The sequence below is a fragment of the Rhinopithecus bieti genome, unplaced genomic scaffold (genome assembly GCF_001698545.2).
Source record: "Rhinopithecus bieti isolate Rb0 unplaced genomic scaffold, ASM169854v2 scaffold_5626, whole genome shotgun sequence".
Classification (NCBI taxonomy): domain Eukaryota; kingdom Metazoa; phylum Chordata; class Mammalia; order Primates; family Cercopithecidae; genus Rhinopithecus; species Rhinopithecus bieti.
Genome location: NW_016805666.1, coordinates 6927312 through 6950420, shown reverse-complemented (window position 1 = coordinate 6950420; position 23109 = coordinate 6927312). Strand labels below are relative to the sequence as shown.

General features: G+C 39.3%; 1 protein-coding gene across 1 annotated transcript in view; it reads left to right on the top strand.

The window, feature by feature from the left end:
* Positions 1 to 23109, top strand: part of ATP13A5 (ATPase 13A5) — a 117540-nt gene that overhangs the window by 88878 nt on the left and 5553 nt on the right. The window contains exons 24-27 of the mRNA XM_017873449.1: positions 1891 to 1987; positions 4277 to 4349; positions 13737 to 13911; positions 18670 to 18872. Coding sequence (XP_017728938.1) covers positions 1891 to 1987; positions 4277 to 4349; positions 13737 to 13911; positions 18670 to 18872 — 548 coding nt within the window. The remainder of the gene's footprint in view (positions 1 to 1890; positions 1988 to 4276; positions 4350 to 13736; positions 13912 to 18669; positions 18873 to 23109) is intronic.

Below are 23109 nucleotides of genomic sequence, written 5' to 3'. Positions count from 1 at the left end.
GGAGAATGCAGGGGCCAGTTGGCGCAACTGGGCTAGAAGACTTCTCGATGGGAATTGCGGTGGTTAAGCTAGAGAACCAGATGTGGAGGCCTTGCAGAGAGTTTGAGCTCCTGGATAGTAGTGCAAAGTGCCTACTTGATCCATTCAACATGCAGTGGCATTTGAACTTCAGATGCTTCTCCTCATGCATGTGGCCCAGTGCATTTATGAGTGCAGTATACTGTTACGGAAAACAAGTCAGGATGTAAAATTTCTCCAGTGGCAGATGGCTCAGTAAGACTCCAGGGTAGAAACTCCTTGCTTTTATATTTCATAGATTCATAAAAATTAGATATGGTTTAGCTCTGTTAGGCTCGTTTTACTTTTTCTATCCTTGATGCATACTTATTCCTGAGAAAGCACTGCAGAGAGGCAATGAGATACAGTTTTAGATGCATAGGTTCAAATCCACAGATTTTCATCTTTGTCTTTTGAAACATGATTTACTTGTTGCTATAGTTCAAGTCCTTTAGGGCAAAGACTGTGTCTTAGCCATTTTTGTATCAAGCATTATGCCTAGCACCATGCTGGGTACATCAGAGCATTCAGTGAATGTTTGTAGAATGCACAGATAAATGCATGAGCTACTTACAATTCACAGTCATTAGGAATAGCAGTAATTTTGGAGGCTCATTTATCCTTTACTTAGAATGGTATCTTGTATTTTCCTTTGAATCTGAGTGTCTTAATTTTCCTGGAACTATGCACGATTGCAGGAAAAAAAACAATGAAATCGCAATGTTTATATCAGACTTGGGAAAACGATCCATACTTCACATGCTTGCCCCTTCTCAGCTTGTCTTCTGCTCCATCCTCGGTGTTGAAAACACGACAGCACCTCACAGCTTGGTAGAAAATATCTTCCCAAAATATCCTGGCCTCTCTTCCACCCTTGCCTTCTCATTTTGCCTGAGACAAAGTGGTTAGTAGTTTGGCTTTTAGGTTCTTCTTTTCATGTCCCTGTTCCGTTGACCACATCTTTGAGCAGAGCAGGTGTCCATGTTACTGGGGACTAGAAATGAAGTGGATGTGGGTCACATCCCATGTGGATTGCTTCTGCCCTGACCAGAGGAGGCTTGAAGGAGAGCTGGTTTGCTGAGGTCCCACTCTGGCATCACGTGCTGCTACCTCACCTTGTTTCCTTTTAACCTTTCATAATCCACCATTCAGGAAACCTGGTACTGCATTAACAGCTAAGACTGAATTTTTTTAAAGGAGAAATATCTACTTTTTAAGCTGCATTTTTTTACTGTTGTCTTGATCTCTTGATCTTTATGGCCCACTCAGATTATTACCCTGGGGTCTTCCTGCAATATCAAAGCCAACGTTACCCATTTCATCTCAAATATTAGAGTCACATTCACACTTCCTAAAATGTCAAAGCACCTATCCTTTAGCTTTGTGTCTGCAAGGACCTCTAAAGCACACACAGTGCAGTTCCCAGGAAGCATGTATTGTTAAGATGTAATGACTCACAAGCAAGTCAACGCTTGACATTTTGCACCTTATCATAATGTTGTATTGTGTTTATAATACACATAGTAATCTTCTCACTTCACTGAAATCTTGTTGAAAATGAGGAGTGTGCCTGATTCATTTTATATCCTCTATGACTGTTAGCATAATGCTGGTACTTCATAAGCCCTAAATAAAAAGTAAATGAACCGATGAGTAAGGTAATGATTAAAGGAGAGAATGAATGAATGAGTGGTTAAATAAATGAGAGGATGAATTCATGATTAAGTGAATGTATGTCAACAGGCTACTAAAAATATAACTCCTTTTAAATATAAAAGAAGTTGGGAGACATCTATCATATATAACCAATTTTATTTTATTTCTTTTAAACAGAGAAGGCCGAGCTGCTCTGGTTTCCTCCTTTGGAGTATTTAAATACTTGACCATGTATGGCATAATCCAGTTTATCAGTGCATTACTGCTCTATTGGGTATGAACCAAATCATTTTGTCTCAGTTCTAATTGCATTTATGTCCCTAATTTATTATTCAGGGTATAGCTCCTACACAAGATTTAATGTTTTATAAATAAATGACACTTCTCAAAACAGGTGTCTGCAAACTCAGGAACCTGGTATAACTGTGCATCAAATGTGGAACTAGAAATAAGTAGATATCTAGATGAGTTTTCTAGCATTTTGTTTTTCTCTTGATAATCTGAGACTCTTGACCTCTCCAAACCCCTGTTTCTTCTTTTGGAGTATGAAGAGAGCTTCAGAGCAGCCTAAATATAATTCAGCAGGAAATGGATGAGTCTCCAGTTGTGGAATATTTTCAACAAAAGGCTAAGAAGAGATAAAAAGGAAGAGAAGTTGTTGAATTTGCTTTTGAAGGACTAGAATGCTAAAGACCTTTCACAATGGACCCTTATTTCTGAAGGTACTTAGAATTTATACAGTCAGGGATATCATTAGTAAAGAATCAGAAATTCTTTGAAACTAAAAAAGACTCAAAATTAAATGATGATAATAGCCATTTAAAAATTAATTAGCTGTATGGAAGAACTATGTATAGGCTAAAAATAATCTTCATTAGTCCAATCATAGCTTGTACTACAGTAAAATGATCCAACAGGCTCAAGGAACACTTCAGGAGGGATTATTCTGTTGCTTTCCTGGGAGGTTTGAGAAGTGAATAAGAGGACCACAAGATTCTACCATCCAGTGGACTATTGCTTGCAAGGATCACACACACAGGGCTCAAAGGCAGCCTGGTGGGAAGAAACAAGAACTGGACTGGGAGTCAGAAAACCTGGATTCAAGTTCTTCCTCCATCCAAAACACAAATTAGGTCTTGCCTCTGGCCAAAACCTGCTTCTGGGTAGCTGATTTTTCAGAGCCCTCCATAGTTCCATGAAAGCTTCTCCTAGAAGAAAAACTAAAGATGTGGTTGGAAATTTCTTCTGCTCCATCTCATTCTGAATATATAATTTTACCACTCTCAGGTGAAAAGAAGAGGAAAGGATACGAGAAGGAAAAGTAAAGAAGACACAGGAAAAATTGGAGGTTGACAGGGACACTGAGGAACCAATGGCAGCCTTTCAAACATGTGAAAGCAGAAATTCATTCCCAAAGCCTCCATGGATGGAGGTAGAAACCATAGTCCACTCTGCAGCCATTCATTCTAGTGGTCTAGACCTAAATAAGAGTGTTGCAGAAGAACCTTAACCTGGTACCTTCTGGGACTTGGATTCACTCTCTGAGAAGCCAACAATACTTTCCATGTGCATAAATCTGGTCTATAATGTGCTCAGAATCAGTTTATAGTTTAGTGCTTAGTCAGCAGATATGAAACATAAACAGACCTGGCTGCAAGAGATATTGCAAGGCAACTTCCTAGAGAGTAGTGATTTGACTTTCATATCTAAATACTTCATTCAACTCTATAATGTGAACTTGAAAGAAGTTCTGTCTACATAAACCTTAAAAAGGCGATGTACCAGATTGAGTTCTGCAATGGGCTTACTTGGGGTAGGAGCCTTTGTTCAGTTTGTGAAAGTGAGTGGACTCCAAGAGACCTATGCTGTAAACTCATACCAAGGGTGAGGATGGAGAGCAACGTCTATTGAATGAATTGCGCCTTCACTTCAAATTTTAAGTATAACATTTCTAAGGGAACATTCAGGCTTTAATATCTTATGTTGAGACTTCAACTGCCTAGGCTGAGACTGCAGCTGTCAGGTAATTTTTGGGTTTTTTTTTGAGACGGAGTCTCACTCTGTCGCCCAGGCTGGAGTGCAGTGGCCAGATCTCAGCTCACTGCAAGCTCCACCTCCCGGGTTTATGCCATTCTCCTGCCTCAGCCTCCTGAGTAGCTGGGACTACAGGCGCCCGCCACCTCACCCAGCTAGTTTTTTGTATTTTTTAGTAGAGATGGGGTTTCACCGTGTTCGCCAGGATGGTCTTGATCTCCTGACCTCGTGATCCGCCCGTCTCGGCCTCCCAAAGTGAGCTGTTAGGTAATTAGTGCACCCAATAGGAGGGTGGTTCTCAAATAATTGACTTTTGTCGCTAATATGAAGTAGGTTAAATGCAGGGAAAACAGTCACCTGGCCTCACTCTGTACAATGAGATGCTAATAATTTTAGGTAAGTCATTTTCTTCCTGAGGAGGGGAAAAAAGTAACAGCTGCCTCCTAACGACTTAAAACGAGTGTAGGGAATAATAAAAAGGCTATGATGGCACATGCCGTATTTATATTTGCTTTTGTTTCTTTTTCAGCAACTACAACTCTTTGGAAATTACCAGTATCTCGTGCAAGATGTAGCCATTACTTTGATGGTCTGTTTAACAAGTAAGCTCTTTAGCAAAGAAAACTGTATTGTTTTTATTTATCTATGAAATTCTAGAAATAGTCACACAAAAAGGAACTTTTGAGAAAGAGGCATCCTTATTTCTAAAACCTCATTATTTACGAATTTTTTAAAAGTGAGACTTGGCATTAAAACATTCTGATAACAAATAGGTCTTAGTCACAAAAAATTGTCAGTGTAGTCCAAGTTCCTTGTAGTTTTATGTCTTGTACATAGAAAAATGAATACAAAATCTAGAAAGGGAATTTTTTAAAACCCAAAGGTCACTTTCCATTATTCAGCTATGCTTCACATTGACGTGAAACCAGGTTTTTGCTAGGTCTTTGATGTGTGAGAACAAATGCTAACATTTTATTGTAGTAGAATTCTCCAAAAGCAAGGTGTGGCTTCCAACAGCAGCTATTGCTCATTTCCTTCCTTTGAGACGACACTGATCAAGTATTTCCTGTCAAGGAACTCAGGGCTTGATGCTAACTCTTAATAAGTGAGAAAGGTGACTGCCCCACCAGAGAGTGAGGAAAAAGAATGGCATTGTCATCTCTTTTTCCTTGCTCAACAATAGGCATGTTATGAAAAATAACAGATAAAACATCAGGCAATGCAGGATATTAATAACCTTGAGAATTTCATGTAGCATCTTAATACATAAAACTGATATGTTTTATGTATCAACCCAGTGACTAAATTTATCAGTATCAGAGATATAAGCACTAAAGTATCAATTTTGATTCTTAGGGTTGAAATGTCTATTCATAGTTCATTAAAATATTTTTCTAGATGTTATTAATATTCATATGACTGAATAATTTTGCATCAATGAAATTGCTTCTACAGTGTTGGGTATTTTAAGCAATTTGCATGATTTATTTGTGAATGATGCTAAAAAGAGAAAAAAACACCAAGAGGTTTCAAGAACCAAGCTTTCAGGCAGCAGCATGGAGGTGAAGGCCATAGCTATCGTGGCCTGTTTCCGTGACCTCTGTCCTCATAGAATTGTGAGGCTCAGATACAATGATGCTGGTAGAGTGTGCATCACAGCACAGGACACACTGAGCACTCATTACAATGTGAATCATATCTCCTCCTTTTCCTCTTTTGAGAAGACTGACTAGCTTTCTGAGCACTTGAAGAGCATTAGAATGTGTACACATAGACCAGTGTCATTAGAAATCCAAAAGCATGGATGGTCTTCCTAGTTCTAGTGTTGCCTCAGACTTGCTATATGACACTGAGCAAGTTATTTGGAGCTTCTGCACTCTTAATTCCATGATATTAGTTATGTGGTAGTGGGGCCGCTTAACTCTTTCCTACAGCAATAGCCTGTTGAGACTCATGCCAATTGGTAGTCCTGGGAAACTCAGTCTGGCATCTCAGAGTGGGCTCTATGGGAGTGCTGGGATGACTCACAGTGGGACCATGATCACCACGAGGAGAAAAAAAAACCTCAGAAGGGTGATGATAGACCAGAAGCATAACATTCTATCAGAATGACGGCGCTTTAATTATTACTCAACAAACTGTAGCTAGTAAATGAGTTAAGCTCAGGAAGACTGGTGAAGAAGAGAGTAGAGGCAGAAACCAGCTATGTTAGTTTGTTTTTTACCCTCTACCTGCAAACATCCTATTGTTTTCCCGTCTCTGCAAGCTTACTTATCCCACAGGCTGATCATTTCCTGGTCAAGTCTAGGTATTAAGATATCTTATCCTTAGACATGAAAAGTCTAAGTATTATAATTATTATTTCACATTTTCATCGAATTCAAAGCTTTTCTTCCTTTACATCAAGCCTGAACTATGGGCTTGGGGCAAGCAGTAGACAAGAAGGCCATGGTCTCTTCTTTACTTCCTTTGAGTCACCTACTCTTCACCCCTGTTTCTGGGGAAGAAGAGCAACAAGAGCAAAGGACTTATTTTTATGTTCTTTTTTTTTTTTTTCTGCTGCAAATTTTAAGTTCCAGGGTACACGTGCAGGATGTGCAGGTTTGTTACATAGGTAAACATGTGCTATGGTGGTTTGCTGCACAGATCAACCCATCACCTAGATATTAAGCCCAGCATCCATTAGCTATTCTTCCTGATGCTCTCCTTCCTCCTTGCCCTTCCCAACAGGCCCCAGTGTGTTTTGTTCCCCACCATGTGTCTGTGTGTTCCCACTGTTCAGCTCCACTTATAAGTGAGAATATGCAGTGCTTGGTTTTCTGTTCTTGCATTAGTTTGCTGAGGAACAAATGGAAAAACACTCCATGCTCATGGATAGAAAGAATCAATATCATGAAAATGGCCATACTGCCCAAAGTAATTTATAGATTCAATACTATTCCCATAAAACTACCATTAATATTCTTCACAGAATTAGAAGAAACTATTTTAAAATTCATATGGAACAAAAAAGCACGAATAGCCAAGACAATCCTAAGCAAAAAGAACAAAGTTGGAGGCATCATGCTACCTGACTTCAAACTATACTACAAAGCAACAATAACCAAAACAGCATGGTACTGACACAAAAACAGACACAGAGACCAATGGAACAGAATAGAGAACTCAGAAATAAGACTACACATGTACAACCATCTGATCTTTGACAAACCTGACAAAAACAAACAATGGGGAAAGGATTCCCCATTTAATTTAGTAAGTGGTGCTGGGAGAACTAGCTAGCTATATGCAGAAAATTGAAACTGGACCCCTTCCTTACACCTTACACAGAAATTAACTCAAGTTGGATTAAAGACTTAAATGTAAAACCCAAGACTATAAAAACCCTAGAAGAAAATCTAGGCAAAGGACTTTTTACTTAAGTAGGAGTATGTAGTGCTCTCCTGTCAAATGCCCTCAAATATGGCAGGCACCTACATTTAGGCAACAGGCACGGGGTTCATTGGTGAAATCATTAGAGCTTCCCTGTGGATAGGTGTGGACTAGACCACGCCCTGACATAGTGGTGCTCTCTTTTTCTGACTTCTCAGGAGTCCTTTCTGCAGCTGCCTCCTAGTGGTACATACATGAAGCCCTTTTCTACTGCTGGGCCCTCCAACCCCAGCAGGCTGCCACATGGATAAACTTCCAGGATAGCTAGCTGTAGCCTGGCTAATTTCCATGGCTTCTACTTCACCTACCAGACAGTAAATAAGTAGCTTGCTCTCACTGCTGCCTGCCCTTTCCCTCTGCTATTACCATGAAGGGGAGTGAGCAAGGCCAATATCCTCTCTTAAAACCACTTCCAGTCTCTCTAACAGTGGCTCTTATGACTTCCCCTCATGGGGTTGTGGTGATGCTGAGAAGAAAGCCACAGTTACATTGCTCCTAACAATTGCCTTTAAAGAATTGCTTGATAATCTCCATGAGTTTTCCTCTTATAGAGACAGCATGCAGCAAATTAGGCAGGGACAGGCATGCTTATAGTTAAATAACCAATATGGATCTCTCTTGCTAGGTACTATGAAGATACGGCGACAATCTCTCTTCACAATAAATAGGCACTTGCAATTCACTGTCCTCAAATATAAGGCTCAGCACAATTCTCTAGACAAGAGAAGCACCATTCAACATTCCCTTATACAAGTGTTCATCTCTCACTGTGTATTAGCCACATAGGTTCCTGGGGCATGAGAAGACTGATTGTTCAAGTTCAGAGTTTAGTGGGGGATTCACATACATGAACAAATAAGAAGCAAGTTAAAAGTAGTGAGTAGAAAACAGCAGATGCTTTGGGAGTTCAGAGAAAGAAGAGATGTCTTCTGATAATCTGGGGTTAAGGAGGAGATAGCAGTGGAGAAAGGAGAAAGATACTAGGCACTGATGCATGAAAGAAGTAGCATTCACATCCAAATAGGAAGGATGGATAAATTCCAAATATCTTTTGCTAAAAGAAGAGCATTTCAAGTAGAAGGAAGCAGTATGAGCAAGAGAAAGCTGATAAATATGGGGTATGAGTTTTTAATGTGACCACACTGCAGCGTATGTGACATCTTTTGTTGAAAAATTGAAAAAGTGAATTGGGTCAAATCACAGAGAATCTTGACTGCTGGTCTGAGAACTGTGGACATTTATCTGCAGCCCTTAGGAGTCATCAACAATTGATGATCAATGTAAAATTACAGATGTCCCCGATTTACGATGGTTTGACTTATGGTTTTTGACTTTACAATGGTGCCAAAGTGATGCACATTCAGAAGAATGCTACTCTCTTAGGATGCTGGGCAGTGGCAGCAAGCTGCCGCTCCCAGCCAGCCCAGCAATCATGAGGTTAAACAACAGATACTCTACGTTGTACTGTGTTGCCAGATGATTTTGCTCAATTGTAGCCTAATTAAGTGTTGTGAGCATGTTTGAGCTAGGCTAGCTAAACTATGGTATTTGGTAGGTTAGGTGTACAGTATAGATGTATTTTCAACTTAAAAATGTTTTCAATTTACAATGGGCTTATCAGAAAGTAGCCCCATTGTAAATCAAAGAGCATCTGTATTCTCTTTAAGGCTTCTTACATTTCCAAGTTTCCAGATTAAGGCTTTTGCCCTTAACTCTGAATTGGTTCTGGGAAGAGACAATACCATCACATATTTAATTTATTTACTTACTTATCTATACACACCCTGCCTTGTTCCCACAAGGTTTTAAGGCAATGTATGGAGACAAAATATAATGCAATACACAGAAAATCTAGAAGAAAAGTAAGATGAAGTGAGGAGGGATGATGATCAGGCAATGCATGTCTGGAAGTCCAATTTGACTCTATTTTGTGTAGCAGCATTTTTAAGGGAGCTTGTCTTGCCACATCTCTGTCCTTGTCAACAAGAACTCAAACTAGATCAAGAAAATGGAGGGTTTTTTTAAGAACATAATTCTCAAAAAATCTAAGGACAGGAACTCAGAAGCACCTGGTTCTGAGGAGGACTAGAACACTAAAGGGTAAAAATGGAGGTCACTTTCTTTATTTCCAGGTGGTCACCTTGCGTCTCTTCTTCTTTCCATTCTTACTGTTTCCATCTCTCTTCCATTTATTCACCTTACAGCTGACCTCATAAAATGGCACTAGGACTGGGGCTTTGCAGCCTTGATGCTTGTCTTCTTATAGCAAATGAGCCTAGCCTCTCATTGTCCCATTTGCAAATATTTTGGAGAGAAAATGTATCGACCTGACTTGAATTAGATGCCCACCTCTAGGCCCCTCATTTCTCTGAATGAAGGTGGGATCATGAAATTCAGATCCATTTAGGCCAGCCATTGCAGGCCCTTGGAGAAGGCAGTATCCAGAGAAGGAGGTACGGAGGGACTCACCCATTATATAAGTGCATCTCTACACCCCATCTGTGTTTCAATGACTCCTAACCTTTTCTGGGTCTTGGTCCACTTAAATAGTCTGATGGAAAATACAAATCATTTCTTCTTAGACATCTCACAATACACACTTAAGTTTTTCATGTAGTTTAGGTGAGTTCATGAACCTCCTGAAATTTGTCTTTTATGATTTTCAGTGTTTGGAATAAAAAGTAAGCCAACTACTTAGTAGAAACACAACTACGAGATATCCAAATGATGCCAAATATTTAAAAACTATAAGAACAGAATTTGAAACTGTGAAGCCTTCCCATGCAATAGATCGGGTGCTGGGTTTAGTAAGAAACAGAATGTGGAATGAGACAGGATTTCTTCCTTCAGGGAGCTCAGTCTGCTGAGTGCAGATGTAAACAACTAGATTTAACGCAAGACACCCTGCACTATAGCAGCAATGTGAGTAATGTGTTGTGGGAACTCAGAAGGGAGAATGATTAATTTTGAATACAGTATAACACTTCAGAAGTTAGTATTCCTCTGAATACCATCTGATAGCATATATCATCATCATTTTAAGGAAACCCAGATAATGCAGAAAAGTTTTTTGGGGGGATCCTCATAAACAGTACTACTATCCAAGCTTGTATTGCAGGGCTCCTCATTTTGTTCTTTTAATTTTTGAGATGCATCATACTGCAATATGCTGTAGAGGAGAGAACATAGGGCTCCGCAATCATAAATACTCGGGTTTCCAGTGCCATGCTGTCATTCACTAACTGTGGGTTTTTAAGCAAAGGAAACTAATTTTTTGAGCCTCAGTTTCTTCACCTGTAAAATTTACCTATTTTGCTTTTAAGGAAATAAAAGTCATGTTTATAAACACTTAGTACAGCCTCTGAAACCTAATAGATGTCCCACAATGGTAGCCATAAAATTATTTTTATTTATAATCAGGTATACAGATTCTCTGTCAGAAGTAGTGAGAGTCTCTAACATGCAGAAAGTCAGAATATTCTGTGTAAGAACCCTGTAGGCATTAGGTATTGCCTCAATAACGCTGTGTAACAACCCACCGCCAAAACTCAGCATTTATACCATCAGGCAGTTATTCTTCCCGTTCATGGGTCTGTAAGTTGATTGCCATTTAGCTGATCTAGGTGAGCACAGCTGAGCCAGTCCACTCTAATATGTACATCAGTTGATCTTGGTTAACACTTTTGGATTTGATTCAGGTCTACTCCACATTTTTCATTCTGAGGCCAGATTGAATGGACAGATTTGGTATTTTCTCATTGTGAGTCACAGAAAGCAGAGTCATAGAGCAAGCCCAGCTGTGCAAGCATGATTGAAGTCTACGTTAACATCTCTTTGGCCAGAGAAAGTCACACAGGGAAGCCCAAAATTAAGGGGCGACAAAGTACACCCCATGACTATGAAGCCAGCAATTCAGTCTACCACAGTTACTGTGTAAAAGAAAGGCAAGAAACTACAAGGAGATGAGAGAGAAGACCAAAGAGGTAGAAGCCAGATGCAGAGAGATGCAATTTTACCTCTCTCCACTACCTGCAGCTTCTTTATGAATTTATAGCTACATTCTGCTTTGGATACTGGAATACAGAGAGAACTCCAAGCAGTAAAGCTTCTGCCTTCTGTGACCTGGAAGCACAATTTCCTTGCACTTCTCCTCAGCACTGATCACAGACCACACTGTGGGCCCCTTCTTCGTGGACCCAAGCAACGGCTTCTGATACCAACCACCCAGAATTAGGGCAAACTTTAGAGATTAAGGGTACGGCCTCCACAAGAATGCCCTCACTTCAGACACCAGCCTCAAGTGTGGGGCTCTCTAGACCACCTGAACTTCTGATTAGTTGGCTACAAACTTAGGAGTTCCCATTAGTCCCTCAGGTTCAACAATTTGCTACAGTTTACAGAACTCAGGAAAGTGTTATACTTATGATTACAGTTTTATTATAGCAAAAAGACATAAATCAGAACCAATCAAAGGAATAGACACCTAGGGCTAGGTCTATTAGGGATCTCAAACAAGAGAAACACTTCCACTGTCCTTTCCCCATGAAGTCAGGATGCCTCACCCTCTTGGCACATTGATGGGTGACAATATGCAGAGTACTACCAACCAGGGAAGCTCACCTGAGCTTCGGTGTCTGGAGTTTTTATTAAGGTTTCATTATGTAGACACGATTGACTGAATCATTGGCTGTTAAGTCAAACTCAGTCTCTAACCTCACTCCCCTATCTGGAGATCAGGTTGATATCTTGTGGATCAAAGCCCCACCCTCTAATCACATAGATGGTCTTTTGGGTGCTGGCAGGACCCTTCCTGAGTCATCTTAACACAAACGCTCCTCATTCCCACCATGAGTCATCTTGTTAGCATAAACTCCCAAGGCCCACCATGCATAAGAAAAATACTCCTATCACTCAGGGCATTTCAAAGATTTAAAGGATACATACTAGGAAAAGCCAGCCAGCTTCTTTATTATACAATCTGTGTCTTTCACTGGACTTCAAACTCTTTGAAGGCAGGTGGAATGTACTTCTCATCTCTGCATACCCCACAGACTCTAGCCCAGCACCCTGTCGGGAAAACATTGATTGATCTGGTATAGGTAAAGACTTAGTCATAGAGTTTTAGAATAAAAGAGTTGAAAGGGCCTTTGGGTACCATTTAGGCCTTCCAACACACTCATTCTATATGTGAGAAAATGAAGGACCAGGGAGTTTACATGATTACCCCAGAACACATATTGAACAAACCAGAGACCTACTATAGAGTTTTATCATCCCAAATTGGACACCCATTTCCCCCTACCCTACCTGTACATGCATAAAAACAAACTTAAATATGCACACCCCACTTCTTCCTTTACATCAAAGAAACCAGTGTTAAGCTGTGAGAAGGGAAGATGTGACAGTTATGAAGACAGGAACTGAAACATGACTAAAATATCAATCTTTAAATTCAAATTCCTGTCCTCCTCATGCTTCCTTTCTGTTCTGCCTTGAGAAGCAAATACATTTCATTTTCATCAGCATGTTCAAGTATGTAGCTACTAAGAAGGATGTAGTTGTCTTTTTTAAATAGTTGTTCTTTTTAATTTCTGCCCATTTCCAAACCCTTTAAATTAAAAAAAAAAACCTTGAAATCAAAAATACAATATAGTTTAACATTCTCATCTAGAAGCAATATTATTTATTTGTTTGTTTATTTATTTATTTATTTATTTGAGATGGAGTCTTGCTCTGTCGCTCAAGCTGGAGTGCAGTGGCGTGATCTCACCTCACTGCAAGCTGCGCCTCCTGGGTTCACGCCATTCTCCTGCCTCAGCCTCCCAAGCAGCTGGGACCACAGGCGCCTGCCACCATGCCTGGCTAATTTATTGTATTTTTTTAGTAGAGATGGGGTTTCACTATGTTAGCCAGGATGATCTCTATCTCCTGATCGCATGATCTGCCCGCCTCGGCCTCCCATGGAAGCAGTATTTTTAATGAGTTATTTTTCTTTATGTAATATACAGCAGCAGTCCCCCAGTCACCTGTGTATCCAGAGAGACACTTAACACATCTCTGGCATCTATCACAGTGCCTGGCGCACTGACATGCTCAGAGAAAGTTGGCTGAATGAATAATAGAGTGAGTGTTTTTGTTTTAAATTATCCAGCATATGAAGATGAATCTAGCTATCTTCTTCCTTATTCTCCTCATTCTAACTCTCCACTTTCCTGTCATCACTGAAACATAGTATTAGCACTGCTTGTCCCATAAGGAAGGCCATTCCCTCTTTTACACACAATTTCTGGTCAGTCTGGTTATGGAGAAAATATTTGCACGATGTGATATGGTAAATATAATAATTACATAACTTTCTAACCCACTATTTTTTATTTCTGAAGGTGAAGACAGACTGGATGTGCCACCAGGCAATGTGCTTACCTAGGTGTAAATCTTCTGTTCATGTCTGCTTAATCTGAATCCCAATGCCAGACTCAAGATAATATGCATCTCAATCTCAACCTTTTATTCTCAATGATAAGATTGTAATAGGAAAAAATGCATTTGTCTTTCAGTGAGTTCAACTCATGCGTACCCAAAGCTGGCTCCATATAGACCAGCAGGACAGCTCCTTTCTCCCCCTTTACTGCTGTCAATATTTTTGAATTCCTGTTTCTCCTGCATTGTGCAGATCAGTGCATTTCTCTATGTGAAGCAGCAGCCTTGGTATTGTGAGGTCTACCAATATAGGTAAGTTCACTTTCTTAGTGCTCCTTTTGAAAGGTGATTTAATAAATAACCCATGACATTGAATAACTTGACTTGAACATATACCCTAAAACTTTTAATTAATAAAATTGTGTCACTGCAAAACTCAAATGATGGGACAGAACACAGTTAATCCATGGACTACTGGGGTGGAGTGGGTGGGAAGAGATCTGTCACATTGGTTGTTAATGTATAGCTCTAACAACTGGTTGGCTGAATGAATATATTAATTCCCTGGTACTTTGTATATTTTACAGACCAGGGGTTGGCAAACATTTCTTGTAAAGGGCCAGATAGTAAGTAGGTTTTGTGCACTACATGGCCTCTGTTGCAGCTGGTCAACTCCACTGTTGCAGCACAAAAGCAGCCATAGACAATACGTAAACAAGTGGGTGTGGCTGTATTCTAATAAAACATTACCTACAAAATCAGGTGATGAATCAGATTTGGCCCGTGGGCTGTAGTTTGCAGGCCCCTGATATAGACATATGAGAGAGACTTGTTTATTTTGTTTTTTTCCCAAATGAACATTAAAGTGTGAGTTGATGGTATCCTTGTTCTGATTGAATTGGAACACGAGATTCAGGACAAGTCTCTTTACTTCCCTGGGTTTAATGTTTTTGAGGTAGGCTATAGTGCCAATGGCTCAAGCTTGATTTTGCTGACAAAGCCTTTCTGCCGGTAAAAGAAAAGGCAGGAAAAGAGCTGCTCTCTTTGAAACAGGACATGTGCAAACTGCCCCTCACTTCACAGAGCACCAGAAATCAGTAAAACACAGATAGAAAACTAGCAAATGATGAGGTTGTCATTCAGATTAAAAAAAAATTCAGCAAGTCAAGTATAACTAGGGATATAGAATCTCATTCTGTTTCAAAACTAGATTTTTTCCAAAATTGGGGTGCAAATACTCAGAGAACTCAAGTTTTGACTGAACCTAAAAGACAATATGTTGTAGCCAAAGGAGGATGGATAGGAAATCAGGAATTCTAAGAATTCCTGACTCTCTCACTAACTAGATGTGCCATACTGGCCCTCAATTTTATTACCTTAATGTAAATATATTGGGCTAGATACTCTTTGGTATTAAACTCTATAATTCAGGCCATCTAGTCTGTCTGTTCCTCTTTTTGTAAAAATGCTTTGTGACTATGGAACATCTACTACAGGCCTACCTCAGAGATATTGTGGGTTTGGTTCCAGACTACCACAATAAAGTGGATATTGCAATAAAGCCAGTCACATGAAGTTTTGGTTTCCCAGTCCATATAAAAGTTATGTTTACACTATACTGTAGTCTGTCGGGTGTGCAATAGCATTATGTCTAAAAAAGTACATGCCTTAATTTCAAAATAATTTATTGCTAAAAAATGCTGATGATCATCTGAGCCTTCAGCAAGTCATCATCTTTTTGCTGGTGGAGAGCCTTACCTCAAGCTGAGTGGCTGCTGACTGATCAAGGTAGTGGTTGTTGAAGGCTAGGGTAGCTGTGACAATTTCTTAAAATAAGACAACAATAAAGTTTGCCTCGTTGGTTGACTCTTCCTTTCATGAGATATTTCTCTGTAGCAAGTGAGGCTGTTTAATAGCATTTTATCCCATTTCAGTACTTTCAAAATTGAAGTCAATCCTCGCAAACCCTGCTGATGCTTTGTCCAGTAAGCTTATATAATATTCTAAATCCTTTGTTTTCATTTCAACAATGTTTACAACATCTTCACCAGGAGCAGATTCCATCTCAAGAAAGCACTTTCTTTGCTCATCCATATGAAGCAACTCTTCATCCATTCAAATTTTATGAGATTGCAGCAATTCAGTCACATCTCAGGCTCCACTTCTAATTCTAGTTCTCTTGCTATTTCCACCATACCTACAGTTACAACCTCCACCGAAGTCTTGAACCCCAAAAAGTCATTCATGAGGGTTGAATCAACTTCTGTTAATATTGGTTAATGTTGATGTTTTTAACCTTCTCCCATGAATCATGAATATTATGAATGACATCTAGAATGCTGAATTCTTTCCAGAAGATTTTCAATTTTCTTTGCCCAGATCCAATAAACGAATCACTCTCTATGGCAGCTATAGTCTTACAAAGTGTATTTCTTAAAAAATAAGACTTGAAATTTGAAATTACTCTTTAATCCATGGACTACAGAATAGATGTGTATTAGCAGGCATGAAAACATTAATTTCCTTATACATCTCCATCAGTGCTCTTGGAGGGTGACCAGGTGCATTGTCAATAAACAGTAACATTTTGAAAGGAATCTTTTTTTTCTAAGCAGTAGGTCTGAACAGTGGGCTGGAAATATTCAGTAAACCATGCTGTAGACAGATGTGCTGTCATCCCTGCTTTGTTGCTCCATTTCTAGAGCACAGGCAAAGTAGAGTTAGCATAATCCTTAAGGGCCCTAGGATTTTCAGAATAGCAAATAAGCATTGGCGTCAACTTAAAGTCACCAGCTGCATTAGCCCCTAATAAGAGAGACAGCCTCTCCCTTGGAGCCTTGAATCCAGTTACTGACTTATCTGTAGTTATTAAAGTCCTAGAAGACATCTTCTTCCAATAGAAGAGGCTGTTTCATTTCCACTGAGAGCTGTTTAGTCACCTTCATTAATTGTCTTAGTTAAATCTTCTGGATCACTTGCTGCAGCTGCTACAAGATTTGCTGTTTCACCTTGTACTTTTACATATAGAGACACCTTCTTTCTCTCAGTCTTAGGAACCAACCTCTTGCTAGTTTCAAACTTTTCATTTGCAGCTTCCTCACCTCTTTCAGCCTTCAAAGAATTGAAGGGAGTTAGGGCCTTGCTCTGGATTAGACTTTGGCTTAAAGTAATGTTGTGGCTGGTTTGATCCACTATCCAGACCACTGAAATTTTCTTCATATCAGCAATAAGGCCATTTTACTTCCCTATCATTCATGTGTTCACTGGAATAACACTTTTAATTTTCTTCAAGAACTCTTACTTTGCATTCACAGCTTGGCTGTTTGGTGCTAAAGGCCTAGCTTTTGGCCTGTCTTGGATTTTGACATGCCTTCCTCACTAAGCTTACCCATTTCTAGTTTTTTATTTAAAGAGAGAGACGTGACTCTTCCTTCCACTTGAACACTTAGAGGCCACTGTGGGATTCAGATTTCAAATATTATTGTCTCTCAAGGAATAGGGAAGCCCCAGGAGAGGAAGAGAGATGCGGAAACAGTCAGTGAAGCAGTCAGACACACACAATATTTATTGATTAAATTTGCATTCTTATAAAGGCAGAGTTCGTGGCATCTCAAAACAATTACGATAGAAACAGCAAAGATCACTGATCACAGATCACAATAATAGAGGTAGTAATTATTTCAAAAAGTTTAAAATATTGCAAGAATTTATCAAAATGTGACACAGAGACAAAGCGAGCACATACTGTTAAAAAATGGTGCCAATAGACTTGCTAGATGCAAGGTTGCCACAAACATTCAATTTGTAAAAAACGCAGTATCTGGGAAGCACAATAAAGTGAAATACAATAAAGCAAAATGTGCCTGTATGTGCTTGCTTCTAGACTACAGGGAGCCCAGGATAAAAAGTATTAAGTCTTGCATTTGAGTTCACAGTTAGAAAATGAATCCTTGTTTATAAACAGTTGTAATAGTGGTTTAAAAGTTTCAAGCTGAGCAAGAAAGCTGGTGGAAACTAATTTATTGGTTTAATTATTTAAAAAAAGAACATTGGAAATAGATCAATCAGGACTGGGAAAGCTCATATCTTGGGCAAATATTTTTTTTTTGAGTAAATATTATGTGACCTCACTGTGCTAGGTGCCAAAAATCTATTGTAAATTTGATTAAAACCAAAAAACAAAACCACAAAAAATCCTATATTCTAGGAATTCACATCCCAAAGACATAAAATAAAATTATGTAAATAAAGAATTGCAAAACAATGAGCTTGCAAAAGTAGTTGTTTTGCAATTCTTTATTTACATGTGCTATTGCCTTTAACTGAGATAACATTTTTTAAAATGCCTTTACTCTTGTGGGCACTACTTCCACTTGCCAGCAAAAGTAAAGGCATTTCAGATGCAGAGATGTTTGAAGGATGGATGTTATATCTCAGTTAAAGGCAATAGCACATCCAGCCCAACAGGTATGCAAATTGATATGTGGGGAACAGGGAATAATCCTGTATGTTTGGAGTGTATAGAGCACGGGAGGAGTGGCAAAAGGTAAGACGGAAAAGGTAGAGTGAGACCAGGATGCAGAGATCTCATAGGCCAGTTGGAGAAGTTTGAGCTTAATTTATCAGCAAAATAGAGCCATAGACCCCTTATAAGCAGCAGATTGTCATGTTCAGATTTCCAGGAAGATCTTTTAGCTATGCGAGGGAAGTAAATTGGAGTGGGAGACTCAAACTCAAAACCCAGTCCACAAAAGAGAAAACAACACACACACAGCTTAATTGACATGGTGTATTTACTCTTTGAATTGATAGGAATTCATAAAATATTGTCATTCAGGCCCTTTCAAGGTAGATCACTTGTTCCAAATGGAGTGCCGGACAAAGAACAATCTTGACTTCCTTTTATTTCTGCTTTGTCATTGCAAGGGGTGAACAGAATATGTCTTGGTAGTTACTGGCTGACATAGTTTGAAAGCTAAAATCCCATGGTAGTGATTAAACTATTTTTTTTTCACCTAATGGATAAAAATGGAATAAAATGTTTCATAAACACTGGTGATTCTTTTGTAGTGAGTGTTTTCTGGCCAACCAAAGTAATTTTTCAACAACTATGAGTCTGGAAAGAAACTGGACTGGAAATGCAACTCTGATTCCTGGTTCAATTTTAAGTTTTGAGACTACCACACTGTGGCCCATCACCACCATCAACTATATCACAGTAGCATTCATCTTTTCTAAGGGAAAGCCATTTCGAAAACCCATCTATACAAACTGTAAGTATATACAGTTTAATTTTTCTTTCTGAATATTTTCCCATTCCCTTTCTCACTCTAGAGTTGTACCTCACTGGTGAAATGATGGGCTGAGGGAGAAACAATTGCATGACTCTGAAATTGTTGTTGAATGCAGTGGTCATGGGTGGTAGAGCCCACGTGCAGAAATCTACTTGTTTGCAGATAAGCACGGACATTATTTAACTGTCGCGAGTCTTGTCCTATTGTGAGTCATCAAGAATCATTTTAAACACACACATGCATGTGAAGATATTTTATAAAAGGCTTTCTAACCAGTTCAAATGTAAATTGACCTCTTTAGCCTTATAACACTGGGCAAGTTACTTTAACTATTCTATGACCTTATTTCCTCATTGGCAGAATGGGAGGGAGTATCCTTAATTTGTTAAGTCCTGAGGGAAGGACTAAACAAAGCATTTTATGGAGTGGGCCTAGCACAATTTATGTAAAGGATCTGACGCTTATAATCGGGGCTCAAAAAATCTTATTTACTTTCCCAGTATATTAATTTCAGTAGAGTTTTAAAAAAACTCTTCGAAGCTACAATTAAGATCCTCCCAGCTAAGGCTGGGAGTGGTGACTCACTCCTGTAATCCCAGTACTTTGGGAGGCTGAGGTGGGAGGATTGCTTGAGTTCAGGAGTTTGAGACTAGCCTGGGCAACACAGTGAGACCTTGTCTCTAAAAAAAAATTTTTACAAATTAGCTGGGCATGGTGGCTCTTGCCTATAGTCCCAGCTACCTGGGGAGGCTGAGGTGAGAGGATTGCTTGAGCCTGGGAGTTCGAGGCTGCAGTGAGCCGGGATCACACCACTATACTCCAGCCTGGGTGACAGAGCAAGACCCTGTCTCAAAAAAAAAAAAAATAGTACATCCAACATGAAGTACTAGTTAAAAAACAAAATTTGTGCTGGTCTGATAAGATTTTAGAAAATAGTGTCTCATTTGGTTTTAGTTTGCATTTTTTTCGTGATCTTTTTTCCATTGTCTTTATGCACAGGAAGTTTTTTCTCATTATGAAATAGTATAATTATCATGATTAGTTCTGAAGTGCTTTTAAAATCTAATGTTAATTTTGGTGTATAGTTTGAGGTAGGGATTAAAACAAGTTTCTGCAACTAGTCAACTGGTTTTCTAGCAGCTTTTATTGACTATTGAGTTTTAATATTAATTATTTTCCACTGAATATACCACCTTTATCATAACTATCTTCATATATATTTGTACATCATTTATATTATGAATTATGTTTATACATATATGTCTATATAGTTTCCAGACTATCTTTTCTGTTTTTAAACATCAGTCTATTCTTGATTTACCACTCTACTTTAAAACGTATAGTTTTATGTTTTACTTAATAAGTGGCAAGATCAGTGTACCCTCATTATTCCTCATTTTAAAAAAAGTATTTCTTTCTTTCCTGTTCATTCTTTAAGATAAACTCTAGAATGAATTGCCAGGCTTTTAAAATTTCCCTTTGGGCTTTTGATACTTTGGGAAGAATTTACGTTGGTATATAACTTAATCTTCCCATTTAGGAACATGTCATGTCTCCCCATTTATTCTTGCTGTTTGTTAATGTCGCTTAGTAAATATTTGTTGTTTTCTCCATTACAAATCCTGCCTGCACATTGATTTAAGAAACTAATCTGGCCAGGCGTGGTGGCTCACACCTGTAATCCCAGCACTTTGGGAGGCCAAGGCGGGCAGATCACCTGAAGTCAGGAGTTCAAGACCAGCCTGGCCAACATGGTGAAACCCCGTCTCTGATAAATAATACAAACATTAGCCGGGCGTGGTGGTAGGCACCTGTAATCTCAGCTACTTGGGAGGCTGGGGCAGGGAGAATTGCCTTGGCAACAGAGCAAGACTCTGTCTCAAAACAAAACAAAACAAAAACTACTCCTTTGTATTTTATATTTTTGGTTATATTGTGAATGACTTTCCCATTATATTTTCTAATGGGTTATCACTAATACACAGGAAATGTATGGTGTTGTTATACATTAATAATTTTAAAAATTATAAATGTATTTTACAAGCAGAATATATTTGTTGTCTAGTACTTTATTATTATTTTTGAGATAGAGTCTTGCTCTTTCGCACAGGCTGAAGTGCAGTGGCATGATCTCGGCTCACTGCAACCTTTGCCTCCCGTGATCAAGCAATTCTCTGCCTCAGCCTCCCGAGTAGCTGGGATTACAGGCACCCACGACCACACCCGGCTAATTTTTTTTTGTATTTTCAGTAGAGGCGGGGTTTTACCATCTTGGCCAGGCTAGTCTTGAACTCCTGACCTCGTGATCCACCTGCCTCGGCCTCCCAAAGTGCTGGGATTACAGGCATGAACCACTGCATCCGGTCTAGTACTTCAATTTCAATAGTAGCTGCAAAGTCCTTTTACATGAATTGAGTGAATTAGAGGTAGATTAGTGACCTCACAGTGACTTAAAGCTTGTGGGTAAATTAAAACCCCTATACCAAACATAACTGATAATTTTAAATGTAAAATGTTTTACAATTTAGCATACAGGTATGCTAACCAATGTAATGTGATAACAAACACATACTCTCAGGTTGTAAGTCAAAAGCCTTTGGAACTACTATTAAAATATACAAGCAACTTTATTTTGATATAACAGAAAACTTTTGCCCTTTTTAACAACCTTTGACAGAAACTCGACTTTATGATGAGAAGATATAGAAAAAGTAGAGACTTACTTTTCTGGAAACAAGTGTGAACATTTACTAACCTTATCTGAAAATAAAGTGTAATGGCTTACACAGGATGTGCTTTCCTAAAGCACCTGCATTGACAGAGCCCTCTTCTTTCATGATTCCCTAGCAGCATCAACTAACCAACAAGAGCCAACATTCAGCTCTTTATTACATCTTTTCAATCAAAGCTGAATTTTAAAAGATGACCTTATAATTTTGTTTCTACATTGCTCACTTGTGCACAGGCGAGGCCTAGTTTTTAGACCATTAGACAGTGATGTGCACACCAGTCAGCCCCAGTCGCTAGTGAGATCCAGGCCTTCATCAGAACAGACCTTTCAGGCACCCTCTTCTTTCCAGCTTCTGGGTTCCTGGGACTCCAAATCCATGAAGTAAATGAAAAATCCACACAGCCATTTCCTGAAATCGTATCACCAAGCCATTTAGATTGCTTTATCCTGAGAGATGCAATTCCTACTTTTCTTCTGTCTGCCTCATACCCTTCTCAGGCACTTCTGAGAGGTGCTACATTTATTTATATACATAAAGTGAGGCATGAATAAATATTGAGGGTGTGTGTAGGTGCTCAAGGATGAAAACAGAACTCTGTTCACTTCAGAAATAGAGCCTGCTATCAAGGGGCAGTTGCCTCAGATTTCGGGTTGGTATAGGCCTATAGAGAGTTGGGGGTGGGGGGAGTGGAGCAACACTGAATAAATGAGGTAGAGTGTAAGAGAAAACTTAAGTTTGTTCATTTATTTATAACTTTACAGGATTATCAGAATCATTTGTATCATGGCAATGCTGATTCAATGCTATTGTTTGGGCCTGAAGGTGATAATTCTATAAAAGATATTTCTAAGGTACCACCTCTAAAGTGCTCTGCTAAAAGCTCTGACAGAGGAGTGGGTGAGGTTGGGAATAAGAGCAGAGATGCTGGCACAGTGCATCTGGGAAGTTTAGCTCCCAAAATTAAAACAGTTTGGGCAGGATGGAAAGAAGGAATGCAACAGACGTACATGCTAATTTCTCATTTACTTTTTCAAGTCAGAGTCCCAGAGAACCAGAGACAAAGCCATTTTCAAATGCTCACAGTCCAGTTGATACATGAATTAAGATCATGCAAAGCAGAGTTTGATACATACTATATGAAACAAGCTTTTGTAAGGGAGTACTACTCTCTGAAGAGGAAGTGGTATTTTAACTGGGTTAAGAAAAATTGGAGGCTGGGCGCTGTGGCCCACACCTGTAATCATAGCACTTTGGGAGGCTGAGGCGGGTGGATCACAGGTCAGGAGTTCGAGCCCAGCCTGGCCAATATGGTGAAACCCCGTCTCTATGAAAAAAGAAAAAATTAGCCACACGTGGTGGCGGGCACCTGTAGTCTCAGCTACTCGGGAGGCTGAGGCAGGAGAATCGCTTGAACCAGGGAGGCAGAGGTTACAGTGAGCTAAGATCGTGCCACTGCACTCCAGCCTGGGCGACAGAGACTCCGT